This window comes from Enhydra lutris, unplaced genomic scaffold (assembly GCF_002288905.1).
Source record: "Enhydra lutris kenyoni isolate GAN:26980312 unplaced genomic scaffold, ASM228890v2 scaffoldscaffold40, whole genome shotgun sequence".
NCBI lineage: Eukaryota > Metazoa > Chordata > Mammalia > Carnivora > Mustelidae > Enhydra > Enhydra lutris.
Window position 1 is genome coordinate 5,953,525 of NW_019154124.1, and position 12,281 is coordinate 5,965,805.

Consider the following 12,281-nt stretch of genomic DNA (forward strand, 5'->3'; position numbering starts at 1 on the left):
GGTGGCTTAGTGGGTTAAGCCTCTGCCTTCGGCTCGGGTCATGGTCTCAGGGTCCTGGGATCGAGCCCCACATCGGGCTCTCTGCTCAGCAGAGAGCCTGCTTCCCTTCCTCTCTCTCTGCCTGCCTCTCTGCCTGCTTGTGATCTCTGTCTGTCAAATAACTAAATAAAATCTTTAAAAAAAATAAAAATAAAAAATAAAAGCTATCTGAATTCAGGGTTTTAATTAAGATATTTTGACTTGTTTTTGAAAATTTTTTTTGATGAGGATGGTTTATCATTTATTTTATTACAATCATTAGTCTAAAAGGAAAGCAGTTGGCAACATTTCTCCCTGCTCGTCACCTTCCTCTCATATTCTCAGAAAAGTTTTGATTTATTGTTGACATTGCTGAATGTTTTGTCAGATAACTGGAAGAGGTTGATTGAATACTCTGTAAATATTAGGAAATGATTATTGCTAACCCTCACGTTAACTGGAATGCAGGCATACCATGTTTAATGGCACTTTACTGTGCTTTGGTGATAGTGCATTTCTTACAATTGAAGGTTTGTGGCAACCATCTGTTGAGCAAGTCTATCAGCACAACTTTTCCAACAGTATTTGCTTACTCTGTGTCTCTCACATTTTGGTAATAAAGTATTTCAAACTTTGTCTTGATTCTTATGGTGATCTGTGATGTGATAATGATTCGCTGACGGCTCAGATGATGATTACCATTCTTTAGTAATGAAATATTTTAAAATTAAGGAATATAGATGGTTTTTTAAGACCTGATGCTATTGGGCTCTTAATAGACTACAGCATACTGTAAACATAACTTTTATATGCCCTGGGAAACCGAAAAATGTATTTGATTCACTTTTTTGCAGTTTTTGCTTTATTGGGGTGGTCTGGAAGCAAACCTGCACTAGGCATCCCTGTACTGCAATTATTTCTTCAGTTGATGGTTTTAACATTACATTCTGATGCTGTTTTGATCTTATATTGCCTTGAAACAGATTTATTCCATGCAATACATTGAAGCCTCTCTTAACGCTTTCAATCACAGCCTCAACACTCTGTCAAGTTGAACCTGTGGGAAGATGGTTTGAAGCTTTTGTTAAGAGGAGAAACAGAAATGCTTCTGCCTCTTTTCAGGAACTGGAGGATAAGAAAGAATTATCAGAAGAATCAGAAGATGAAGAATTGCAGTTGGAAGAGTTTCCCATGTTGAAAACACTTGATCCCAAAGACTGGAAGGTATTTAACATCTGAATCTTTTGTTCAGTCAGATGCTTTGTGAGGTATAAGAGGTTTTCCCACGAGTTTTCATCATTAAACCACGTTTTAAGATGCCTCAACAAGAGAACCTTAATTGAGCACCTGTTTATTGTTAAGCTCTGAGTGGGATAGCACTGATCATAGGATACTCTCTGTGCTGGAAAAATCCAGGAGGTGTTCCCAAAAAACATAATTTTTGAGCTGGCCCTAAAAGGATGACTGACCGTTTAAGAAGCAGAGAATGGAGAAAAGGTATTCTGGGCAGAAGGAATAGATCTGCAGAGACACAAAGGAGTAAAGAATGTATAGCACTTCTTCGGGGATTAGTGAAGAGTAGGGTGGGTAGGGTGCTTGAAGGGTAGTGGTGAGAAATTAGTCCTGAGACAAGACTCTAGACCAAATTCTTTTATACTGTCCTTTTTATGCCATGCTAACGAAGGAACTCAGATTTTATTTTCAGGGCAGTAGGAAGTCTTCAAAAGTTTCTAAGCTAATTTTAGCAAAGTAATCTCCTGGCAGTACAGAAAATTGCTTGAAAAGGGAGGGCAGAGCTGGAGGGGAAGTGAATAGTTTGCTGTTAGAGGGCTAGCACAATAATCCAAGCCTGCAAATGCATACTTGAGCTAAATTTATGGCCGGGTTTTGAGGAAGAGGGAATGTGTGCTTTTTTTGGAGGTAGACTCGATAGAGCTTGATGACCTTGACGGTGTGGTACAAGAGGAGATGTACTCAGAAGACCTCTGAGCATTCCAGTTTGAATGACCTGCTGGAGTGTGATGTCGGTCACCAATACTGGCATGCAGGAAAAAGGAAGTTTTGTGGGAAATGTGGTGTTTGTGTTCAAGTTGGGCTGTGTCAAAATTCAGGTACTAGTAACGTACTAATGAAGTCTTCCTAGTAAATGGTTAGAAACTGGTCTGTGGTTCTGAAAGGAGGATAAAGCCAGAAACATTTGCAAGTCGTTGGCAAGTTGTAGGTGGTAGTTGAACCTGGGGGAATTGAATGACATCAGCCGAGAAGAAGAATATAGACAAATAGGTATCATAAAGCTTAAATAGGCAATGGTATAATACTTAAATATGTGTACCGTGGAATTAGAGTGCCAGAATTCAAATCTGATTCTGCCCATTAAGGCACTGGGACCTTGGGAAGGTGACTTGACACATCTGTTTCATGCAGTGAGATTGCTAACAGCTCACAGGAGTATGGTGAGGATCAATGCAGTGATGCATGTAAAGCACTTAACCTTGTGCTTGACACGTGCTAAATACTAAACAGGCAGTGGATGACGAGTTCCTGTCTCCTAGCTCGGGAGGGTTAAATGAGAGAAAGTGTATGTCTAAAGCACTTAGGAAAGTAAATAAGCCTTCAAAATGTTAGCTGATTCACATACTGTCATTATCCATTTTAAAAGAAAAGGACTGAACCAAGTTGAGGGCCTGAATATTTAAGGGGTGGGCAGAAGGAGAAGCAGCAAAAGATACTAAGGAGGGTGAAAGAGGTAAAAAGAAAACAACAAAAGAGACATTTGGTAATTCAATTAAGTTTTTTTTGGTTTTGTTTTTTTGTTTTTAAAGATTTTATTTATTTATTTATTTGACAGAGATCACAAGTAGGCAGAGAGGCAGGCAGAGAGAGTGGGAGAAGCAGGCTCCCTGCTGAGCAGAGAGCCCAATGCAGGGCTCGATCCCAGGACCCTGAGATCATGACCTGAGCCAAAGACAGAGGCTTTAACCCACTGAGCCACCCAGGTGCCCCTGTTTTGTTTTTTGTTTTTTAAGATTTTATTTTATTTTATTTTATTATTATTATTTTTTTAAAGATTTTATTTATTTATTTGACAGAGAGAGATCACAAGCAGGCAGAGAGGCAGGTAGAGAGAGAGGAGGAAGCAGGCTCCCTGCTGAGCAGAGAGCCCGATGCGGGGCTCCATCCCAGGACCCTGAGATCATGACCTGAGCCAAAGGCAGCGGCTTAACCCACTGAGCCACCCAGGTGCCCCTGTTTTTTAAGATTTTATTTATCCATTTACAGAGATCACAACTGGCAGAGGCAGGCGGTGGGCGGGGGGTGGGAAGCAGGCTCCCTGCTGAGCAGAGAGCCTGATGCGGGGCTTGATCCCAGAACCCTGGGATCATGACCCCAGCTGTAGGCAGAGGGTTTAACCCACTAAGCCACCCAGGTGCCCCTCAACTAAGGTTTATTAAACATCAGGCACTAGACTCTTCCAGAAACTAAGAGAGGAGGAAGTCTCAGGAAGGACGGACGAAACAGTCACCCATTGGAGAGGTCAGTCACATAACATGAGTAATAATAAAAGCCACTGGGCTTGGCATACGGAGGGTAGGTGACCACAAAGAAAGCAGATCTGGTGAGTCATTGGGAGGGCCAGGAGTTACACCTGGGTTGATTAGGAGGTGATGAATTGTAGACCACAGTGCAAAATACTCTTTCAGAGTTGGGCTATTTAGAAAATACTAACTTGAGAGAAAGGCGGAGTCAGGAGAAGATAGAATTGGGGACCATTGAGGTCTACAAGAGAGAAAAGGAAGAAAGATGGAGGTCTTTAGTATAGAAAAGGGTAAGTAATGTCAGAACAAGGTACTGGGGTGGGGTGGGGGGCGCCTGGGTGGTTCAGTGGGTTAAGCCTCTGCCTTCGGCTCAGGTCATGATCTCAGGGTCCTGGGATTGAGCCCCACATTGGGCTCTCTGCTCAGCGGAGAGCCTGCTTCCCCGCTCTCTCTGCCTACTTGTGTTCTCTGTCTGTCAAATAAATAAAATCTTTATTTAAAAAAAAAAAACAAAGTAGCAGGGTTCATACATTGGTTCAGTTAATTGTTTCTTTCAACAAACAGGGATCAAGCATCTGCTTTGTGCCAGATGCTGTTCCGGGGCCTGAGGAGTCTGCCAAACAAGACAGTATCACTGCTCCCACATAGCTTCTATTCCAGTGAGGAGACAGACGATAAGTGAACAGTCAAGGACATGGTCACCAGGTGCTGGGCAAAGAAGTAGAACAGAGTGCAGTGATAGAGTGTCCTGATGACTGCTGTAGGTTGAGTGGGTGGGAAATGCCTGTGGAGTTGACATTTAAGATAAAACCTGAATGACATGCAAAGATCAGGGAGAATGGCATTCCAGGCAGAGAGCTTGTGTGGGGGCAGAAAGAATTGTGTCAGGAACTGAAGAAGGCGAATGGGTAGAACATCGTGGATAAGGGAGTGGTGAGGAGGTTAAGGAGCAGTAGTCACTGGAAAGCCATTGGAGAGTTGGAAGCAATAACAATTTGTAAGTACTTTAGGGGAAACAAGAAGGAACAGAGTAGGCAGAGAAGGTTGTTTTAAATAAAGTGATAGCATTTATTCTGAGACTGCAGGATGAGAAGATGGCAGCCATGTGAAGAGTGAGGGAATGTGCCAGGTGGGGAGAACAGCATTTGAGGAGAAAGGGCTTGGTGTCTCCAGTGAACTGCAACATCAGTCTTGTATTTGGAAATGAGTGACCAAGGTGGAGAGGGACAGGCCAGGAATAGTGAGTGAGAGCTGGAGGTGCTCCGTGCATCCAGGGCTCAGAGGGGAGGTCTGTGCTCGAGCGAAGTGGGCACTGATAAGCATATACAGGTACTAACTATATTCTAGCCCTGGCATTGGCTCATATCACCCAGGACCAAATTATAGAGAGAGACAAGAGAAACCCCAGAAGGGAGCTTTGCAGGTCCTAGAGAAGCCAGTAGAAGTGGCTGAAAAAAGGTACTGGAAGGTGGGAGGAAAAGAGTGAATGCACAAAAACACTAAAGGAAGGTAGTATTTCAAGTAAGGGGTCAACTGTGCTGCCACTGAGAGCTGAAGTCAGGTGAGGGCAGGTGAGTGATCTTGGACTTGGCACCTGGAAATTCATACTGAAGAGAGCAGCCTCATTGACCCTGGGTGGGAGTGGATGGAGCAGAACCAAAGTGGAGTGGTTTGAAAATGAATGCTGAAGGAGGTAAACGTGTGGACAGCCTTTTGAAGAAGTTTACAATTGACAAAGAGCAGAGAAATGGAGATAGAACGGTAACTGGAAAGGGGATCTTGGAAGTATTTTTAGGATGAGAGCTAACGGGCGCATGGGTGGCTCAGTCAGTTCAGCATCTGCCTTCAGGTCAGGTTGTGATCTCAGGGTCCTGGGATCGAGCCTCACGTCAGGCTCCCTGATAGTGGGGAGCCTGCTTCTCCTCCTTCCTCTGCCCCTCCCCTCTGCTTGTGCTCACGTGTGTGCACTCTCTTCTCAGATAAATCAATGAAATCTTTAAAAAAAAAAAAAAAGAGGATGAGAGCTAACAGCATCTTTCCATACGGGTGAAGATAATCCAGTTGAAATTTAGGAGATAACTGAAAGATGTTACTATTTTGAGGAGACTTAGAGAAGACAGGGCTCAGAAGCAAGAGGAAGGATGGAGTAGTTTTCTCTTGGTAGGACAGGCTCTTCCAGTTGTGAACGGAGGGAAAGGGAATAGGTGTGTGGATGCCAGTAGGGTGGTAGGAATTTGAGTAGGATAATTTTACATTGCTCAGTTACGCAGGAGGCAGGGCTGTTGATAAGAGGGTGGAGAAGGATCTGTGAGATTGAGGAGACACTAGAGAAATAGTGACCTTAAGGAGTGGAAAGGGAAACCAACTGGAACAAAGTCTGATTGCCAGGCATAATAAAGAAGCCCATCCATATGAACTTTGCTTTCCTGAATTTGAAGGGAAACCAGTCAGCCCTGCTTGACTTTTTCCTTCCATGTTACATGCCCTCAACTCCCTTAACCCCCACTCACTCCTCCAATACCAGATACACCCTTTGAGTTCTGTAGGGAGATTTCAGTTGCTGCTTCAACTTGTAAATTCACAAGGATGTTAACCAAAGCAGAGACAAAAGCAGGTATTTCCTCTCCGGAGAAGCCTCATCGCTCAGTTTTGCAAAGTTTCCATCCAAATTACCTTTCTGCTTAACATGACTCCTAGACCTGTCATTGCCCTAGCCCAACCCTGTGGAGCTGTGATAATACTTCCCTCTGTTCTGAAATCTTATTGGCTATATCCTGATTTAAGGATGGCCATAAGATATTAGTAGGGGTTACGAGAAAAATGGGCTCAATAGTCAAAGAAGCTCGGAAAATGCTGGGTTTTGCAGGTGTGTTTGCATGGTGGTTGGTTGGTTGTTTGTTTTTTTAAATTGCAGGACTTCTCAGAGCCTTTATTAAGCTTATGTGTATATAAATTATCACGAAGGCTATATCACAGTCCACCACATTTCCCAGACTTACTACAGAATCCATTTTATATGCAATGTCTCACTGGACTCCTATTATGGGAAGCACTATTTTAGGGTACTAGCATAAGGAATAAGATATATTGCTCCATTTCATACTTGACTCCCTTTTGTGTCTTTATCAGAACCAAGATCATTATGCAGTACTTGGACTTGGCCATGTAAGATACAAAGCTACCCAGAGACAGATCAAAGCAGCTCGTAAGTACTTAGTTCTTTTGAGATAATCCAATATCTGTAATATAGGAAGTGTTATCTTTTTTAAAAGATATGCATGATCATAGTCTGTCATCATAAATCTATATTCAATAGCATTTGATACATGGTCATAACATTGCATAACTACAATATCCTTTACCTTCAGAAACAGAAAACAATCATTCTCATGCATGGGAATGAGAAATGAGGAGGTGGGTGGGTGGGTGTGTTTGTGACCAATAAAGAACATTCTCCCAATGGCAAGTTTTTAAGAAATAATGTTTCAGTTCCCTTTAGAATTATGGCCAGCTGTATTTAGTGGAAGCTGCCTTGTTACTTAGGTTTTTTAATGTTATTTTGTGGTTTAGGTTACGTTTTTATTGATGCCACCTGGGTCTTCTGCCCGAGAGAGAATTATCTGATATTTTACTGCTTTCTTCCTTAAAAAGATTAAAAATTTTGAGGGAAGTGTTGGAAACTTTGTCTTCACATGGTTTATAAAACAGCATCCCCTTAGTGCTCTACACCCCGTTTGCTTCACCTGGTTAGTAAAGTTTGATGAAAGAGGTGAAGGTGATTAGTCTTCTGTGTTTTATCTTAGGAGAATGTTCTGCCCTCCACTCTAGAGAATGGATATTGAGGTCAGAGGAGGTAAGATCGTGACCATATGGAAAAGGAGTTAGTGAGTCAAGGCCAGTCAGGAGGAGAAAGTATTGTGCTTGGAGGAAGATGGCTAAATGAGACCCATCTCATGTTGAAATATACTAGTTGAGGGACGCCTGGGTGGCTCAGTTGGTTAAGCGGCTGCCTTCGGCTCAGGTCATGATCCCAGCGTCCTGGGATCAAGTCCCGCATCGGGCTCCTTGCTCAGCAGGGAACCTGCTTCTCCCTCTGCCTCTGCCTGCCTCTCGGCCTACTTGTGATCTCTCTCTCTCTCTGACAAATAAAATCTTAAAAAAAAAAAAAAAAAAATACTAGTTGAGACTAAGTATAGTAGATAAACTCAAAATTTTCTCTACTAATGCTTATATTTAGGAAAATCAGAGGAGAGATATTTTTAATAAGATAAAGGAATTTATGAGATTATTTTAGATCTATTTGGTTTCTTAAAAAGCTGGCATGGTTTTCAACTAAGCATATGTTAACGCATGTGAATAGTCCTTGCAGTATACATGAATGCCAGGGAAATTGATTTGCCATGGAGAAATATTTGCAAAGTCTTGCTATGTGAAACAGCAGCATATGAATACCAAATGAGTCTTGATACATGGAAGTATGAAAACAGTTGATGTTTTAAGGTGAAGGAATTGTTTTTTTCTCTAAAATAAGAAATGTACCATGAGCTGTAAAAGAAACATTCATTTGTTTCTAAGTCCGTTCATTTTATCGGCATAATAGAAGTTAATTTTTTAATACTCTATAGCCAGAAGTTCTGCAATCCCAGTGCACCAGATTATTAACATTAAGTAGAATTATAATTCACTCTCTCCCACTATGTTGATATTCTCAGTATTTATTCAAAAGGAAACTGATGTTCTCTCTTTTTTTTTAAGATTTTATTTATTTGACAGACATCAATAGTAGGCAGAAAGGCAGGCGGGGGAGTGGGGAGCAGGCTCCCCGCTGAGCAGAGAGCCTGATGTGGGGCTCGATCCCAGGACCCCAAGATCATGACCCGAGCCAAAGGCAGAGGCTTAACCCACTGAGCCACTCAGGCGCCCTGAAACTGATGTTCGCTTACCTCTGTCATTAAAAAAAGGGCAGCTGCTTGCTTTACTGCTTTCTGAAATTCAGTTCAAAAGTAAAAATGCAGAGTTAGTGTTTATAAATCTGTAATGATTAGCACAGAAAGGCCTCATAAAAATAAAAGTCTTACTGCATTTGAGATCCTTCAAGTGCTTACATCCTGTTACACACTACGAAAGAGTTTTCTGTTGTTTAATGCATTTTGAATTGCTATAATGAAAATTAGGAAGTCAGTGAAGGGTGAATAAAATAAGTGGTCTTTTTTTTTTTTCCCTTCTCTGCATTATCTGAAAAGAATAAATCACTAGAAAAGTTGAATGATGGGTTAAGAGCAAGTACTTGCATACTAAAAGTGGAATTTCAGTTGCTTACATAATTTTGTTTTGAAGTAAAATAGCCACACTGGCAAATAATGCACGTAGGTTTGCTACTCTTTGCACAGAAATAAAGTCTTTGGTGATTTGAATTTTCTAAATTTAATAATTTTAGTGATTTGAATTTTCTAAATTTAATAATTTTCAAAATGTTTCTGACATTTTAAACTGAAGCTGTTCCTTGTACTTTTTAAAAATTAAAAATCCTGTTTAGAGTCATTTTATAATAATAGCAATATGAATGTACAGTAAAAGCCTTTTTGCTAATGTACCCTCAAGTCATTCCAGAAACTGTCTTCAGTGGGAGGAGAAGCAGATACCTTTGAAATTCCAGTAAACAGCTGTTGTTCGCAAATTACCCTTGTTTCTTTTTCAGACTGTGTTCTTTGTGTCCTTTATTTTTAATATTGAGAAATATCTTTTGCTCCCTCCATAAGAGACAATATAAGACCATCTCAGGACTCTCTAATATACAAGGATGAGTAAAGATTAGGCAGAAAACTTAGTGGAAAAAAAAAAAAAACAGTGCAGCATGAGGAGACTATCCAGCAAAAAGTGGGAGATACCACCTCTCTTAGACTTACAAGGTTCAAAAGAAAATTTAAGCATCTCCTCATGTTTTCGGTAGAATATGAAGATACTGGTTTGGGGGTGTGGTGTAGAAAGAGACTAGGGAGAAAGAAGTAGAACTGTTTGTGGAAACTGAAAACATGAGAGCAGAACTTAGAATTCCAAAGGTTGACATAACACTTAGAAAAATAGTAAAGCAGAGGACAACCTTGAGGAATGTTCCCAAGATTCGGAGAGAAAGTATAAAGAGGAGCCGGATTTCTAAAGAAGTCAGAATAAATGTCACAAGCCGTAATTGCAAATTAAGAAGGAAACTGACCCAATTTATAAGAAGATACTTCTTGGGATTGAGAATGTTTGCAGGCATGTGACTTAAATTTTACTGCCCAGCGCACTTCTTTGAAATTGCAGGAGAGCAGTGTGAGCTCAGCTGTACTGCACGGAATCTGTTTTGCCAGCAGGTGTTGAGTGCACTGCAAAGCTTTTGGCTTTACCCCACTGCCCTGGCCGTGGAAGTAGCCTCTGCTCCCTTTCTCGAGTTCCCCACAGTGCTGGGATCATCACACCTCCAAACTCTTGGGTATGATTTGATTATAGTCCCTAGGTACATAGCTTCCAAGCCCTATAGTCTGACTCTTTCAGAGATTCTGTGAGCTGCCTGATAATGTTTATTAAATTCCTTTTTTGCTTAAAACAGCTAGAAGACAAAAATGCTTCTTCTGGAATGTTAGTGAGGAAATGTGATATACTAGACTGTTAAAAAAAAAAAAATTGGAGTTCAAAAAACAAAAATGTATTTGCCAGTTTTTGAAGCCCTGCAGTATATGTAGAAATTACTAACTTTATTATGCCTATAAAAAGATTTGTACATAAACGTTGATAGCAGCCATATTCACAATATCCAAGAACTGGAAACCACCCCGTGTTCACCAGCAAGATCATGGATAAGCAAACTGCTGTATATTCATGCAGTAGATTAGTGCTTGGTGGTTAAAAAAAGAACAGATTACTAAGATATGCAGAAATGGTGATGAATCTCAAAACATTAGGTTGAGCAGAAAAGTTACAAAGACAAACTATAATTCCATTTACATGAAGTTCAAGAGCATGTGGGTGAAGGAAGTCAGGTGGTAGGGCATGGGAGTTGACTGAAAATAGTAAAGGGACTTCGGTGATGGAAATGGTCTGTATTTTCTTTGTTGGCAGTTAGAGGGGTGTATATAGTTGTCAAAGTTCAGTGTAAATTTTTAAATCAGTAAAAGATGTGATTAAACAAAAAAAAGTCACTTGAGAAATCAATATACTCTTTGGGGCCTAGAAAGATACAAAAATTGTATTAAGAGATTCTTTTTGTAAAAGTAAAATCATTGCCTATCAAAACTTAAGGGACAGCAGTTAGAGCTGCACCATAAGTAAGTTCATTGCCTTAAACTAATGTTACTTTTTAAAAAGAGGGAAAAATAAAATGGGCGTCCAATTCAAATGTTTAAAAGAATAGCACTAAGGAACGTGGAGGGAAAAATAGAAGAGAAAACAGCAGTTCCCCAAAGTGGATTTATAAAAAGAAAAAACAAATAGCGAAATACAGAAAGAAACCATTACAGAAGATTTTTTTTTTAAGGTTTTTTTTTTTCTTTTTTTTTTTCTTTTTTTTTTTTTTAATTTTTGAGAGAGAGAGAACAAGCGAGCAGGGGGAGGGGCAGAGACAGAAGCAGGCTCCCCACCGAGCAGGGAGCCCGACCTGGGGCTCAGTCCCAGGACCCTGAGATCATGAACTGAGCAGAAGGCAGCCACCTCACCAACTGAGCCACCCAGGTGCCCCAGAAGATATTTTTAATGGAGACCAGTATTAAATGTAATAGATGCAAAATTTCTGATTAAATGAACCTTTTGAGGGGCGCCTGGGAGGCTCAGGTCATGATAGAGCCTCAAGTTGGGCTCCCTGCTCAGCGGGGAGTCCCTCTCCCTCTGCACACCACCTGCACTTGTGCTCTCTTTGTCTTTCTTAAATAAATAAATAAATAAAATATTTTTTTAAACAAATGAACTTTTTTGAAATTGAGGAAATTTTAAAGGCAAGTGTTTCAAAGCTTTTAATATATTAGAAAGAGAGTGCATACGAGTGGTGGGGGCGGAGGTGGGAGAGAGAATCTCTAGCTCCATTTAAACTCCGATGAGCTCGGAGCCTGATGCAGAGCTTGATTTCACAACCCTGAGATTGTGACCTGAGCCAAAACCAAGAGTCGGATGCTTAACCGACTTGAGCCATCCACTTGTTTCTAGGAAGAAATTTTAAAAGCTATGAAAGAATTACCCCCTGAAAAAATGTTTCTGGGGCAGCTGGTTGGCTCTATTAGAAGAGCATACAATTCTTGATCTTGGGGTTGTGAGTTTGAGCTCCACAATGGGTGTAGAGATTACTAAAATAAGTACATTAACTTTTAAAAATAGTAATAGCACATTGAACTTAACAGCACATTAAAAGAATCATACGAACAGGTAGGATCTCCCTCAGAAGTCCTCTTGGGAAGTATATTAATAGAGCTAAATCTATGTATAATTTAGATAATATGTGATTTCCTAAATAGTTAAAATGTATAAAACAGTTTAATAGCCATTAATAAAACTTTGCAAATAAATAACAGTTAATTTCCTACTTTGGTAAGTATTTCATACCCACAGCCAACACGCTTAACCTTGTGGTGTTAATAATATTACCATTAAAATCCATGGCAGAAACTAACCTGCTTATTATTTTTTATGCTATTTTAAGAGTAGTTTATGAATTAAGATATTAATTAAGAGAACTATTGGAGAAGAACTGTATTATTTGTA

The 12,281-nt window shown here is 40.3% G+C and overlaps 1 protein-coding gene across 2 annotated transcripts in view; it reads left to right on the forward strand.

The window, feature by feature from the left end:
- The window catches only part of LOC111155206 (DnaJ heat shock protein family (Hsp40) member C2), a 34,448-nt gene that overhangs the window by 1,837 nt on the left and 20,330 nt on the right, over positions 1 to 12,281 (forward strand). For both annotated transcript variants that reach the window (XM_022515303.1, XM_022515304.1), the window contains exons 2-3: positions 1,052 to 1,242; positions 6,684 to 6,759. In XM_022515303.1, coding sequence (XP_022371011.1) covers positions 1,052 to 1,242; positions 6,684 to 6,759 — 267 coding nt within the window. The remainder of the gene's footprint in view (positions 1 to 1,051; positions 1,243 to 6,683; positions 6,760 to 12,281) is intronic.